We start from the raw sequence: 15855 nt of genomic DNA on the forward strand, positions 1-15855 counted from the left end.
GCAAAAAGCTTCAAATTGAGGCAGACACTCAGCATGGAACATATCAGTCTGAATCATTAAAGTTTGGTAATGTTATAAGCAGGGTTTTTTAATGGGAAGTGTCAGGCTACCTTAACTATAGGTGGCACTACCAGCTCTACCTATAATATATATGCACCACTGACCTGATTCTGCAGCCTTTTATCATGGTGAGTAGTGTAGACTCACAGTAGTAGTGCCATTAAGATAACTTGCCAGCAGAAAGGGTTGCAGAATCAGGCTGCGAGAGTCTTTAATTATATGATCACACTATCTTAAGGGTGTGTGTGTTTGGTCTGGAAAACATGCTGTTACACTATGTTATCTGAAAAACAATATGTGAACACATAATTCAAGGCTGTGAGTTGAATCTATTCTTGAGTAAACTCTAGTTTACCTGAGATTAGTTTGCCACATAGCTATTTGCAATGCTTACATGCAACTAAGTACAGTAACTTTGGTATTTCCTGAATTTAGGGTTCCTAACTCTGCAACTTTAAAATTGCATTAAAGTATTTTTGAATGTATTTATTTATAAATACACGGTGTGAGTGCGCAAGACCATACAATATAAATTCTTAACTAGGCTCTTTATTAATCTGGGGAAGGGTTAACAGGAAGTAATGCTTTACAACTAGGCTATGTTACACATTGTGTCAACACTCAATCATTTGCTTGCTCTTGCATCCCATTGCCCCCTATAAATTATTGTAAGAATCACTAATGGAACTTGTCCTTTTATGACAACAGAAATAAGAACAAAAATATATATACTCACCTGATTTTCTTATATCTGTCTCCTCAGTATCTGCAGACAAAAAGCTTTCTAATTATTTAAATACAAATTATATAATCAACTTGTAAGAAATATAAATAGACTGCTGGTAATATAACACACACACATCAAAACATTCATGCCTTTCACCAACAGCAATCGCTTCCTGCAATTCTTTTTCTGCTCATCCTGTTTTGCCACTTTTGCTGCCAATTTTTAAGTGTATTTATGACCTCTTGTTGCTTAGGTGAACTATTGTGATACAAAAAATGTTTTCAACAAGTATTGTGTCTAGAATAAAACAACGTTAGCCTTTTTTTTTTTATTATTACTTCTCTATGTAAATCCTTTCTCATGAAAGAGAATGGGATAAACGAAGAATAATGAGAATAATTTGAGCATGTAAAATATTATTCAGCTTCTCAGTATCTAATCACTGAACTGATCATGGTAAATAATTGGTTTGAAATTATTTACATAAATAGTAATGTTTTAATCATTTAAGATCAATCTAAAAGCTTAAGAGTGCAAGGAAATACAGATACTGCAACATAATACTCACCTGACTCACTTTCAGAGCTACTTTCGGAGTTATTTTCAGAACTGTCATCTCCTTAATAAAATTACATCCCATTAGCCATGGTAATAATGAAATAACTTCACAGATAAGCAAAACATAAATTTAGATATTTAAGCAGATTAGCTGGGCAACAAGTTATATACATGAGAGGGAGAGAAATGCAGCGGCCCTTATTGAGAGGGCTTTCTTGCTGGGAGTATACAACACCAGTATGCTCCAGAATCTGCACTGGCTTCCTATTGGTTTATGAATAGAGTTTAAGATGTTGGTTATGACATATAAAGCCCTGAATGGTTTGGGAACTTCCTACCTGAGAGACCACCTCTAGCCCCATAACATAAAGCCCCCAGTTCAGCAATCTAAGCTATGGCTGGCCCACAGCAGACATACTGGGAAAAGAATTCCATGAACCCTCTCCCCACTCTAGCATATCTGCACAGACCAGCCATGATTTGATCCACAGACAGTGAATGTGTTGCAAAAAGGTTTCATTACCTTACATTTTAAAAGTGTAAGCTGAAAAGAAAACATTGGTAAGAAACAAACTCAATTTGAGGAGTTAGAGTAAGCCTGTGATATCAATTTTATTCTATCAAAACATCATGAGAAATTCCTCCCTTTATTTACATAACACCTCAGTAACATGATAGACCTTATTCAGACGCCTTTAAAAGGATCAGAACAGTAGGTCAAGTCTGTTCAAAATGTAAAATATCCCACACTGAAGGAAGAGAGTATTATATGTATAATCTGCTTGCAGTTTTCAATGGATTCTTCAATAAGACGTGGAGCTTTAGTAAGAATAATACTTTTCTGCTTACCTGATTTACACTCTTGAGCTGAGTCATCCTCTCTAGTGCCATAACTTTCTACTTTAGAAAAAGAAATACAGCAGGGGATTAAACATGTATGTTTCACAAAAAAATGAAAGGATAGATAACGTTTTCAAATACATACAAACAGTTAAAGTCCATGAGCCTAGACCAGTGGTTCTCAATCTATTTTTATGCGGCCCACAGTGTTACCTGGGCCCCAGGCTGAGAACCACAGCCCCCCCTCAAACACGCTGCCAGACCCATATGCGCACTGCCTCCCACCCAGAGCCCCCTCCACATAGCAGGGCCAGGAGCGGAGCCCTGGGTGAGGGGCCAGGTGGCATCCCCAGACCGTGGACCCTGCGGGGCTGGCTGGCGGCCCTGACCCCAACTCCACCACGTCTGGCTGGGCAGCCTGGACTTTGCTGTGCCAGGGGGCCGGGCAGCCAGGAACCTGGACCCCGCCGCATGGGCCCGGTGGCCTTTAGCACACAGCTAAGAACATACATATAAGAATGGCCATACTGGGTCAGACCAAAGGTCCATCTAGCCCAGTATCCTGTCTTCCGGCAGTGGCAAATGCCAGGTGTTCCAGAGGGAATGAACAGAATGGGTAATCGAGTGATCCATTCCCTGTCGCTCATTCCCAGCCTCTGGCAAACAGAGGCTAGGGACACCATCTCTGCCCATCCTGGCTAATAGCCATTGATTGACCTATCCTCCATGAATTTATATAGTTCTTTTTTGAACCCTGTTATAGTTTTAGCCTTCACAACATCCTCTGGCAAAGAGTTCCAAAGGTTGACTGTTCATTGTGTGAAGAAATACTTCCTTTTGTTTGTTTTAAACGTGCTTCCTCTTAATTTCATTTGGTGACCCCTAGTTCTTGTGTTATCAGAAGGAGTAATTTAATTATATTATGGTCACTATTACTAAGCAGTCCAGCTATAGTCACCTCTTGGACCAGATCCTGAGCTCCACTTCAGACTAAATCAAGAATTGCCTCTCCTCTTCTTGGTTCCAGGACTAGCTGCTCCAAGAAGCAGCCATTTAAGGTGTCAAGAAACTTTATCTCTGAATCCCATCCAGAGGTGACATGTACCCAGTCCATATGGGGATAGTTGAAATCTCCCATTATTATTGAGTTTTTTATTTTTATAGCCTCCTTAATCTCCCTGAGCATTCCAGTCACTATCACCATCCTGGTCAGGTAGTTGGTAATATATCCCTACTGCTATATTCTTATTATTTGAGCATGGAGTTACAATTCATAGAGATTCTATGGTACAGTTTGGTTCATTGAAGATTTTTACTTCATTTGATTCTACGCTTTCTTTTACACATAATGCCACTCCCCCACCAGTACAACCTATTCTGTCCTTCTGATATATTCTGTATCCTGGTATTACTGTGTCCCATTGAATATGCTCATTCCACCAAGTTTCTGTGATGCCTATTATATCAATATCCTCAATTAATATGAGGCACTCTAGTTCACCCATCCTATTATTTAGACTTCTAGCATTTATATATAAGCACTTTAAAAACTTGTCACTTTTTAGTCTGTCAATACATGATGAAATTGAATGGGACTCTTTTTCAATTGACTGTTTCTTATCAGATCCTGCCCTTATTTTATTATTTTCCATCCTCTCCTCCTTAGTAGGACATAGTCTCCATTAATAGATCCTCCCCTAAGGATGTGTCTGTCCGAACCACGTGCTCCTCCATACCTGTCAGCTTTCCCCTGGCCCTTAATTAAAAACTGCTCTACGTTTTAATTTTAAGTGCCAGCAATCTGGTTCCATTTTGGTTTAGGTGGAACCCATCCTTCCTAAAGTTTCCCTAGTTCCTAATAAATCTAAACCCCTCCTCCCTACACCATAGTCTCATCCATACATTGAGACGCTGCAGTTCTGTCTAACTGTCCCAGCACATGAAACTGGAAGCATTTCAGAGAATGCTATCATGGAGGTGGACTTCAGCCTCGTACCTAACAGCCTAAATTTGGCATCCAGGACCTCTCTCCTATCCTTCCCTATGTCACTGGTACCTGCATGTACCACGACACACAAGTCTCGTCCCGAGCACTACACATAAGTCTATCTAGATGTTTTGAGAGATCTGCCACCTCCGCACAAGGCAGGCAAGTCATCATGTGATTCTCCCAGTCATCGCAAACCCAGCTATTTATCTTCCTAATGATCGAGTCGCCCATAACTATTACCTGTCTCTTCCTAATAACTGGAGTTCCCTCCCCTGGGGAGGTATGCTCAGTGTGAGAGGATACCACATCATCCTCTGGAAGGAGGGTCCCTCCCAAATATGGGATTGTTTCCCTCTGCTCCAGTTGGATGTTCTCCTTCCCTGAGACTTTCATCCTCCTCAACAGCACAGAGGCTGTTAGACCAGGTGTGGGACCGTTCTACTGTGTCCCGGAAAGTCTCATCTATGTACCTCTCTGTCTTCCTTAGCTCCTCCAGTTCACCCACTCTGATCTCCAAAGCCCGTACATGGTCTCTGAGGGCTAGGAACTCCCTGCACTGAACACACACATATGCCACCTGCCCATAGGGCAGGTAATCATACATGCTGCATTGGGTGCAATAAATTGGATAGCCCGCACTCTGTTGCTGGACTTCTGCCTGGATTCTCTTTTTACTCAGGGCTGGCTCCAGCTTTTTTGCTACCCCAAGCAGCGAAGCGGGGAAAAAAAAAAAAGAGAGAAAGCCGGTCGGCAGCAGCTCAATCGTGCTGCTCCATTCTTCGGCGGCAATTCGGCGGCGGGTCCTTCACTCCCTCTCTTCCTCTTCAGCGGCACTTCGGCGGCAGCTCAAAGAGGAAGAGAGGGATTGAGGGACCCGCCGCCGAAGACCCTGACGTGCCGCCCCTTTCCATTGGTCGCTCCAAGCACCTGCTTCCTTCGCTGGTGCCTGGAGCCGGCCCTGTGTTTACTCCTGCAGCTCGTTCCTTTGATGTTTTGTTTTTATCAGGGGGTGTTTTTGGCTTCAAGTTTAAAGAATGTTAAGTGTATCTAGCCCCCTCCCCGCACCTCGAGACTCTCTCTCTAAACTCCCTCACAAAACTCCCTGGTTAGCCGCTCCTGTTTGCTAGCTGGGTCACAGCTGTGTGTTAATTGGGCTGCATGCGGGCCCGCGGGTTGAGAACCACTGGCCTAGACCTATAAACTATTACCACTAGGGGGATGCATACTCAATAGCTTCTGCAGGCCAAACTCACTGTACACACCATGGGCTCCTTGCACCCCTTTGCTTGCACTCTCCCATCCCCTTCTATTTCAAGGATTCTCTACTACCCTCCCTCCTTATGCCAAGGACTTTGTGTCCCCCATTCCTCCTTCCCCAATGGGCTAGAGCACAGGCACCAACTTTTGTTGGTGCTGGTGGGTGCTCACACACCCCTGGCCCCGCCCCCTCCCTGCCCCATTGGATCCCTCCCCAAATCCCCACCCTGGGCCCGCCTCTTCTCCAAGCATACCGCATTCCTCCTCCTACCGCCTCCCTCCCAGGCTTGCCGCACGAAACAGCTGTTTTGCGGCACAAGCACTGGGAGGGAGCGGGGAGAAGCAGGATGTGGCGGCCCACTCAGGGGAGGCGGAGGTGAGCTGTGGCGGGGGGGCAGGTCGGGGAACTGCCAGTGGGTGCTCTGCACCCACTAATTTTTCCCTGTGGGTGCACCAGCCCCGGAGCACCCACGGAGTCGGTGCCTATGGGCCAGAGGCTGTGTGCCCCCCTTTCCCTCCTCACTCATGCCATGGCAAGTTGGGTGTAGGACTTGCTTAGCTGGGCCAGTTATATTGGTCTTATTTTTTGTAGATGTCTTGTTTGCCATTATCTGGCAAAAACTTAAAACTCATGAATGTTTCTGGCAACTTTATTACAAAATAGCACTAAATTGCTCAGTTATTAGAATTATTATTATGTATCATTTGTATTGTGGTAGCACCCAGGTGCACCAGTCATGGACAGCTGGGTGTAAAATTAAATCCACACAAATTTATATTACGATTCTTTAGTCCAAACACCAATTGTTTCCTCTTCAAAGATTACTATATTTATAGTACTTGTCCATTTCTAAATGTGAATGGAAATGTAAAAGTCGTGATTTCTTTATTTAGAAAATTATTGTTGCTCTACATAATTCTCTGATTAACCTAGATCGAAACAAAACAAAACAAAAAACCCCCACAACTTTGGCAAGCTAGAGCTAGGATTGTAAATATATTATGAGAAGGAAGCCTGATTAGAATGTTATAGTTGTAAAAATAACCAGTGTTTGAAAGCCAGAAAATGCTAAGTTAAAGTTCCATAAAAAACTTTAACTATGATCCTGTATCATATATGTATGTTTTACCTGGAGATGGGAATACATGATAGCGTAATCTTACATTAAGTAGCCAAATGTCCTGTTTTACCAGGACAGTCCTAGTTTTTCAAATGATATCCTACTGTCCCAAGAATTTCTTCTGGGACACACAAAATGTTCTGGCTTTTCATATCATCAGTCAAAATGCTTTGTTTTTTTTAATAACTGCATAATGTTTCCTCAAGAATATGCTCTGTGTTTACCAGGAACAGTATTAATTGTGATGAACAGTTTGGCGTTCAGACAAATGTTAAATGACTTTATGAAAATCAATCTTTTGCTCAAAATGGTTATTAATGACACTGGTCCAGTGTTTCATGACAAACTTATTCAGAACACTGGATTACTGAAAAACATCCTCCCACTTAAATACACCTGTTGCTGCTGAGTTAGGAGCTGGCAATAGCAATGTCAGCACATATTTTAAAAGAATGCACTTTTGTAGGAGTTTTGTAACCCTAAAAAATTGGTCATAAAAGTGTCCCAGTTTTTGTTTTGGAAAGTATGACACCTTTCATCCTATGGATTGATGTGTGTTTAAAGTAGGGAATGTGGGCACACATTATGCTTCTTTTGGCACAGCATCTGGCCATAACCGGATCAGATGGCTCATGATACTTGGGGCGAGTAAACCTGTGGCTGAATTACTGAAATGATTGGACAGTAAATTCGTATTTCCTTCTCTCCCAGACTCCATAGTTTAGTAATTAATTATGCTGCTGTCCTTGTTATTCTAACTCTACCTATTCGTTTTTCCTCTCATAAAGATAATTTGCCTCAAGAAACAACTAAAAACAATCAAGAAGTTAAAAGCTTGCACTTGTGACTTCAGTTATTTTGCGATTTTTCTTAGTTTTTCAGGAAGCAGAGAATTTGACTACTGCCTACAATTAACCCTTGTAAATTGATACTTATTGAACTATCTTCACTCTCCTTTTAAAGACTTCTTCACTATTGAATATACCCTTTGAAATTCTGCCAATCCAGTGGCTTAAGGAAAGCATAACATTATGTCACCAGAAAATGCAAGGTTTTTAACCAGTAGCAAATTTGGGCTCTCAATTCTAGGTGCGGAAGATCAGTGAGAAGTGGCAGTGACATATTACAGCTCCAGGAGAGGGAGGAAAGGTCGTGGTCACCCACTCTGTCAGCAGGCCTGCCACTAGTGAATAGAGAATGTGATGCATAATCATCTAGAATCATTCTGGAGGAGGTCACTCACTCTTCTTTCACAGCCACACAACTCGTGCCATGACAGCAGAATTACTGATTCCCCTACTCATTACCATAGTACATCCAACAAAAAGAGGAAGCTATTCAGAGATTCCAAGCCCAGAAGGGACCATTGTGATCTAGTCTGACTTCCTGTATAACACAGGCCATAGAACTGGGTTATATGGGGGGTGGGGGTAGTAAAATGAAGATGTGCATTAAACAAAGGAACTCAGTTCACACTGAGGTCATTAAGAGCATACAAGAATTTAGATGTATAAGAGCATCTGTACAGATCATCCTGACTTTATTGTAGCTATCATAATTTGAAGCTATATCTGTCATAGTTTATTTTTACACATTTACTATAATTGAAATTGTAAGGGCACTATAGGTCAAATTCAGCCATACCTTCTCTCACACAAAACACCCACTTACTGCAGTATTTGGCATTATATGACTAATCCATGCTTTAAATGTGATACACAGAAGTTAGACAAAATCATCATTACAGACTAGGGACCGAATGGCTAGGCAGCAGTTCTGCAGAAAAGGACTTAAGGGTTACAGTGGACAAGAAGCTGCATATAAGTCGACAGTATGCTCTTATTGCCAAGAAGGCTAACGGCATTTTGGGCTGTATGAGTAGGGGCATTGCCAGCAGATCGAGGGACGTGATCATTCCTCTCTATTCGACTTTGGTGAGGCCTCATCTGGAGTACTGTGTCCAGTTTTGGGTCCCACACTACAAGAAGGATGTGGAAAAATTGGAAAGAGTCCAGCAGAGGGCAACAAAAATGATTAGGGGTCTGGTACACATGACTTATGAGGAGAGGCTGAGGGAACTGCGATTGTTTAGTCTGCAGAAGGGAAAGATGAGGGGGGATTTGATAGCTCCTTTCAACTACCTGAAAGGGGGTTCCAAAGAGGATGGATCTAGACTGTTCTCAGTGGTACCTGATGACAGAACAAGGAGTAGTGGTCTCAAGTTGCAGTGGGGGAGGTCTAGGTTGGTTATTAGGAAAAACTTTTTCACTAGGAGGGTGGTGAAGCACTGGAATGGGTTACCTAGGGAGGTGGTGGAGTCTCCTTCCTTAGAGGTTTTTTAAGGTCAGGCTTGACAAAGCCCTGGCTGGGATGATTTAGTTGGGAATTGGTCCTGCTTTGAGCAGGGGGTTGGACTAGATGACCTCCTGAGGTCCCTTCCAACCCTGATATTCTATGATCATAATGAATTATAAATGCATGATTACCTTTCCTCTAATCATGATATTTTTATACTTTTATAAATAACATGATAGGAATACATGACGGATCTGAGAAAAATATAAATGATAGAAAACAAAACCCCACACATTCTTTTTCATGAGACTAATGGGATACAAAATAAAGAAGTTTGGTTAATCAGATTGAGATTCAAGTTCAACAGTTGATAATCTAATAACAAATCCATTTGAAACTATTGTATATTTTGAAAAGTTACTGTACCTTTTGCTTTTAAAGAGGAAACATCATCACCACTGGAAGACAAAATGATTGGTAGTCAGTAATATATGTTAACATTTTGCCATATTCTGTTACTACAACCAACAAGTGACCAGTCTACAACATATTTAAGAAGAAATATTTTTAAATGTAAACCCAAAAATCAAAATGAAAAATAAATAGCTAAATATCCTGAAAATCTGAAGAGTAATTCTGATGTAGGGCTTGATCCTACAAGCCCTCACAGAATAGTTTAGCCTCCTCTGGGCTGTAAAACTGTTCTAATTCTGATCGGGGGATTGGTGTCAGGTGGCTGGGTAGTGTTTCGTGCCCTGTGACATCAGATTCGATGATCTGGTGGTACCTTTTGGCCTCACATGTAATGACTCTGTGTGCATTGTCACATTGGGGAAATGCTTGTATAAGTAAGGTCTATTCTTGTGAGTAAGGATTTGGAGGATCAGACATAAACACAGTAGAAAGAACAACTAGTTTGGGTGTTGACTATTATGAAGAGAAAAAAGTATAAAGAATTATGAGGTAACCCAATCCATGTCAAAAATACTTCAGTGCTTTAATAATAACTTCCATACTATAAAAATTTTCTTTAAAAATTTATTTTTACTGAAACATTATGAATCTGCATACAAAATGGCAGAATGTAGCTACCTTATAATATAATGGGAAAAGCCAACTCAGAACACAATGTCATTATTTGTTGGGGTATCCAAAGGACAGCAAGTGTATTATAAACTAAGACTCCAATCCTGCAAACACTCAAACACATGATTAACCTTAAGCACGTGAGTAGGCCCATTAACGTCAACAGAATGACTCACTTACCTTCAATTAAACTACTTAAGCATGAGTACAAGAGTTTGCAGGTCTAGGGTCTCAGGCACATGAGTAACTTCATGCATGTGAGTAGACTCACTGAACTCACTCTAAGTACTCTCACATATAAAGTTAGAGAGACAAGGTGGCTGAGGTAATATCTTTTATTGGACAAACTTCTCTTGGTAAAAGAGACAAGCTTTCAAACTTACACAGAGATATTATCTCACCAATCTTGTCTCTCTAATATCCTGGAACCAACATGGCTACAACACTGCTAACAACGTATCAAGTTATTCATATGCATGAGTGTTTGCAGTACCAGAGTCTAAAGCTATGTTACCTTTTCAATGCTTTATTTGGTATCCAAACTTCTACATCCCAGTAAGTTCAAAATACATTAAAATCATATGAAATGTAATGAAATGATGAAGACCATTTAAAAGTACAAACAAACATTTTTAAAGTGTTTGTTTCAAGCTCCTTAAGAGGAGAATAAGTAGCACTTCCCCATTAAGCAACTCCATGCACTATAGTCCTGACTTTCAATATGTATCCTATCAAAAACCTGGGGTGAAATTCTAACCACACTGAAATTAGTGGGAAAACTCTCACAAGGCCTCTCTTTTGCTCAGACTTTCAATTATATGAAAATATATAATATGGACCAAAATCCAATAAAGACTAGATGAGGATAAAAACTCAATTTTATGTGTAACCTAAGAAACCAAAGCAAAATTTTTTAAAAGTGACTAGTGATGTAAAGTATCTGAATTTTTGTATGTTCAATCCAAGATAGCGCAGAGGAGCATGATTTTGCACTTTCTGAAAATCAGGACCATTTATGGTGTCTCAAATTGAGTTGGGCCAGGTCTCTGAAGATGAAAAGCCAGGGAATTAATTTATTGTGCGACACAGCTCTTCAAAATGTAAGAAAATACAAGGCAATACTAATATCTGGCAACCCAGTGCCGAACTATATAATCATTATCAAATTCTCCTCCCAGTAACACTAGTACAACACCCCTAGCATTACTGTGAGGAAAACCTTTCATCTAGACATAATATTCTGGCATAAACTAAATCCTCACTGTAATCAGACAGATGGATGGTCTGAAGTTCATTTTTATTCTCCTTTCCTTTCTACTTACCACGTTTTCTATCCTATAATTTCAACCATTAATTAGATCTTCTTGATCTATTACACTTTATCAAAACAACAGGTGTTTTAATTTCCATATTCACATCTAATTAACTTGACAATCTGCCTTTTTCCTACCGTTTTCTTATACTATTCATCTTTAACATATGAATTATCATTAACACTATTTAATACCTTGTTCATACACCTACTCTACTGTATAATTTCTTCTCATTAATTCCTTGTATCACTTCAGTCCAATCTATGTTAGTACCTCTTCCCCAGTTTCTGGTGTGGTAAGGAAATAAAGGAAGAGAAGGCAATATAGAGAGAGGCTTGATGTCTTGAATTGTTGTTTCCTTTGATAGCACTTACCTAAGTCTTGTAATGTGGTGCCATTTTATTTTTGTCTTTTTACAATCACTGCTTGCAACATAGCTCAGTAACAGAACTGGTCAATTTTTTAAATTTGAAAATAGCTTTGAAGAATGGCCTATTTTTCAAAATGGAAATTTTCATGGAAAATTTGCGTTTTGTTTGAAATTTTTCGGGTTTTGATTTTTCATTTTCCTTCTTTCCCCTTTCTCTTCCTGTTACCTTTCTTATTCTATTTTTTTCACTATAAATAAAAAATGGGGAGTAGAAGAAAAAGAGGAAAAAAGAAGCATGAGAAAAATAGGTTGGGGGAGACAAGAAACCAAACCCCAATTTTTTTCAGAGAAAATGTCAAAACAAAGGATTTTTAAAAATTGCAAAAATCAATTAATATTTTTGACCACCTCTACCCAGTATATATTAAAAAGAGTAAGACACACAAAAGTAAACTGATGTAGTAACACTATGAAAGCAGTACGGTATGTGCACTGATTTGCTCACAGCGTGCCTCACAGTGAATTTTGGGTTCAAATATCAGAGAAACATACAATCACACTCTCTCCCTTATAGATACTGCTACAGAATGAAACAACTCTCTGATTATGCAAATTTAAGACTCAAAAACCTCAACAGTGTTCCCTTAATTCTGAGAGTCAGTTTTCAAATTGAAGAAGGAGATGCACAGATTTCCCTGCCCCAATGTGTTCATTAAGCTTTCTGCATTCTGCTAACCAATATCTGCCAGAGTTGATTTTTAGGCTTGGCTCATTAAGATATTTTGGAAGAACGATTGTGTTGCTTTTGTTATTGCACCAAATTACAAATATTATCAACAACTGTTAAGAAACTCCAAACTCACTTGTGGGCCTGATTCCATGCTGCAAATCACAAGGAGCAAACCAACGAACAAGTGCTTGCTCAAGGCTATCATGCCTGTGTGTAGGTGGGATGTTTCAAAGTCCAAGCAGAGAGACTCCATTTGCGGAGTACCCAAAAATTAGCTATCACACATCAGTTTCTTACCCTCCAGGCCAAGAGTACTTGCCCTGATGCAGGGAAGTCTGAAATGCCTGCATTTCCCTCCACAACTGGTTGAGATAAACCAAATCTTCAGTTATAGGGGACCTTGGTGAAGGATGTGTCCAATCCTTGCAGTTGTTCTAAATATTTTTACAGCTACAGAGTCATCAATCTTATGGCTTTGCACAATTGTCTTAATGGCTGGTACTGGCCTTGGGATCCCTCTGGAGCTTTAATAGCAATTTGTCTAACTGCCAAATACACTTGATGGACCTTGGCACAGGATTCCCTAAGACTATAGACTTGGCAGCCTTGCTCAGCTGGTATTGTGACATAGGTAGAGCCCTGTGAAACTATTTTTATTTTTTTATAAATTTTTGTTTTATTTTGGGGGGATTTTTTTTGTCCTTGTTTAACCCACACACCTCCTGGGCATGGTGTTCTGTCCCATCTAGTGGCACCGAGACCACCTAAAAAGAGAGATAAAATTAGTCTGCTAACAGCCACTTGGCTTTTAACTCATGCGGTAGATGCTCATGCATTAAGCTCCAGAGATCCACGGTTCAATCCTGCTTGCCGACGACTGGGGTCTGTCGGTGTTACACTTGCGTTTTATACAATTTATCCACTCAGGAGCTTGCCCTGCTGCGGGGTGACTTTTGCTTTTGTTCCTTTTATACGTTGTTTTTTGTTTTATTTCGTGTTATTGAGTATTTGCAAAAAACATGGAGCTCTAGACATGGGTGTGCATCACAAAACTATCTTGGAGTTTGTTTTTAAGCTGCTATATTTGGAAGATTAGCTTTCCAGCATTTGGGGTCTGATCCAATTCTTAGTAAAGTCAATGGGAGTTTCAAAACTCCCAACACAGTCAATATTGAGTCTCTCCATTGACTTCAGGTCCTTGGTAAATTTTTTTAAACTAAGTACTGATAAAGTAACTAGAGCTGGGTGGGAAATGGTTTTCTCACGCCGTGAGAATTTTCCAGATTTTGAAAAACATTTCTGTCACAAATCAGAACAAAATGTCACAATCTCAAAAATTTTCACAAACCAATAGTCCAAAAATAATTTTTTGATTAGGTCAAACCAAAATGTTTCATTTCAATTCTAACCTTTCTCTATTTTTAACCTTTTTAAAAATATATATATATATATACACATGTAAAATGAAAAGTCACTTCAAAGGAAAAAATTAAACTTTTCAAAAATGTCAAAACAAGATGTTTCAACCATTCCAAATGTTTGTTGTTCAATTTTTTTTAAATCGGGTGATTTGTCAAAACCAACCCTTTCCCAGAAACAGTTTTGGATTCAATGAATTAGCGTTTTCCTACAAAAAATGTTTCTGCTGAAAATTCCTGACTACCCGTAAAAGTAACCTCCTAAATATGACAGGTTTCAAAGTAGCAGCTGTGTTAGTCTGTATCCACAAAAAGAACAGGAGTACTTGTGGCACCTTAGACACTAACAAATTTATTTCAGCATAAGCTTTCGTGGGCTACAGCTCACTTTGACAGTCAAAGTGCTTTTTCAGGCACAAGATCTATGCACAGACTTATATCTCAAGCTGCAGAGCACTATACCCCTTTTACAAATTATTCCACTTGAACTCTACTGGGAATATATGCAAATCAATTACAGGAGAAGACAAAAAGCACAAAAATCCATGCAAAGCAACTAGAGGAGTCAGAAAGCATGAGACAACAGAAGGAATTAAGATTTTGGTTTCAAGGAGAAATACTTCAGAGTAAAACTAGTCTGCCAAATTTGTTCCATCTTCTCCCTTTTGCGTCACTACCTTGTACTACCCTGCACTTTCTAGATATGCTACTGAAAGCAATCAACAAATATCACGTGGTATGTGGGTAGGCTGAAACATCATTATTTGCTGGATCAGTAATAAAACAATGCCAGTTTACCTACCAAAAAATCCACCAACTCAATCCAGCTAATTTAAGAATATCACTACAAGTAAGAAGTTCCTTAACAAGTCATCTTATAATGTGTCAAAACAGAATTTACCTCTTATATGATTAAATTATTCCCAGCAGTGATAACATGAAATTTAAATATGTTGCTATATATCTGATTACTTGCAGGATCTATTTTTTATTAATTACACAAATGTGTTTATATTACTCCCATGTTCCTTCTACACTCGTCACGTACTAAAGAGGGTTGACAGATTTAAAACCGCTGATCACAATAACAATATATAATTAATCAGATCTTTTCTTCAACAATTTTTGCCTAAGTAAGGAGTGAAAATCAGGCCGTTGTAATTAAGTTACATATATCCCTTAATGTTGTAGAGATAAGATTAAAAATTAACAAAGCCTGTTAATATACAACCAGATAGTTCAATATGCTATTATGCCACTTTCTGTTTGCTACTAATTTTGGTATATGCCAGTTACTATTTATAGTTATTGGTCAGCATTAAACACAGTGCATTGCTATATAAACAATTGCTAGCTGTTCCTTCCCAATTATAACCTGTCTTCTCAAAAAAACACATTCAGGCTTCTTCTAGTCATTGGGATTTTTGGAAAATAGCATCAACATATAAAATGTAATTCTTAAATGCAACATTTTGTTTTAAAAAATAAAGATTGCATATGATGCTGAAGGAAGACAACTCCTGCAGCGTCTTTAAAAGGTTTCTTTCAGTCAGAAAGTTTGTTACTCAAAGCGTGCCTGATACATATATGTATGATATGCCTTTGTAATGCAAATGTGTGCAATATTTTGTGTTATACTCAGAGTGCAAGAAACTGAGAAACTAAAATGATAAACCAACTATTTTTAAGATAACTATAAGTAAAGAGCAGGGCCGGCTCTAGGCACCAGCAAAACAAGCTGGTGCTTGGGGCGGCACATTTTTAGGGGCGGTATTCTTGCGCAGGCCATGCCTCCCCTAAAAATGTGCCCCGGCTGCCCAAACTCACCTCCGCTGCTGGGGCTTGCGCGCCCTGCTCGCCCTCCCTCCCAGGCTCTCAAACCCGGGAGGGAGGGGGAGATCCCGAGCAGCCACGGCGCGCGAAACAGCTGATTCGCGCGCCGCGGCCACTCGGGATCTCCCCCTCCCTCCCAGGTTTGAGAGCCTGGGAGGGAGGGGGAGATCCCGAGCGGCTGCAGCGCGCGAAACACCTGATTGGCGCACCGCTGCTAACCCTTCCTCCCAGGTTTGAGAGCCTGGGAGGGAGGGGGA

The 15855-nt window shown here is 40.0% G+C and overlaps 1 protein-coding gene across 4 annotated transcripts in view; it reads right to left on the reverse strand.

Moving 5' to 3' along the window:
- Positions 1-15855, reverse strand: part of LOC117882848 (NACHT, LRR and PYD domains-containing protein 1b allele 5-like) — a 40640-nt gene that overhangs the window by 13343 nt on the left and 11442 nt on the right. For 3 of the 4 annotated variants that reach the window (XM_034781696.1, XM_034781698.1, XM_034781699.1), the window contains exons 2-5: positions 9275-9306; positions 2195-2245; positions 1356-1406; positions 797-826 (exon numbers count right to left, since the gene is read on the reverse strand). In XM_034781696.1, the coding sequence (XP_034637587.1) occupies positions 797-826; positions 1356-1406; positions 2195-2245; positions 9275-9306 (164 nt within the window). The remainder of the gene's footprint in view (positions 1-796; positions 827-1355; positions 1407-2194; positions 2246-9274; positions 9307-15855) is intronic. The other variant, XM_034781697.1, reaches the window with a different exon arrangement.

Source organism: Trachemys scripta, chromosome 9 (genome assembly GCF_013100865.1).
Source record: "Trachemys scripta elegans isolate TJP31775 chromosome 9, CAS_Tse_1.0, whole genome shotgun sequence".
Taxonomy (NCBI): domain Eukaryota; kingdom Metazoa; phylum Chordata; order Testudines; family Emydidae; genus Trachemys; species Trachemys scripta.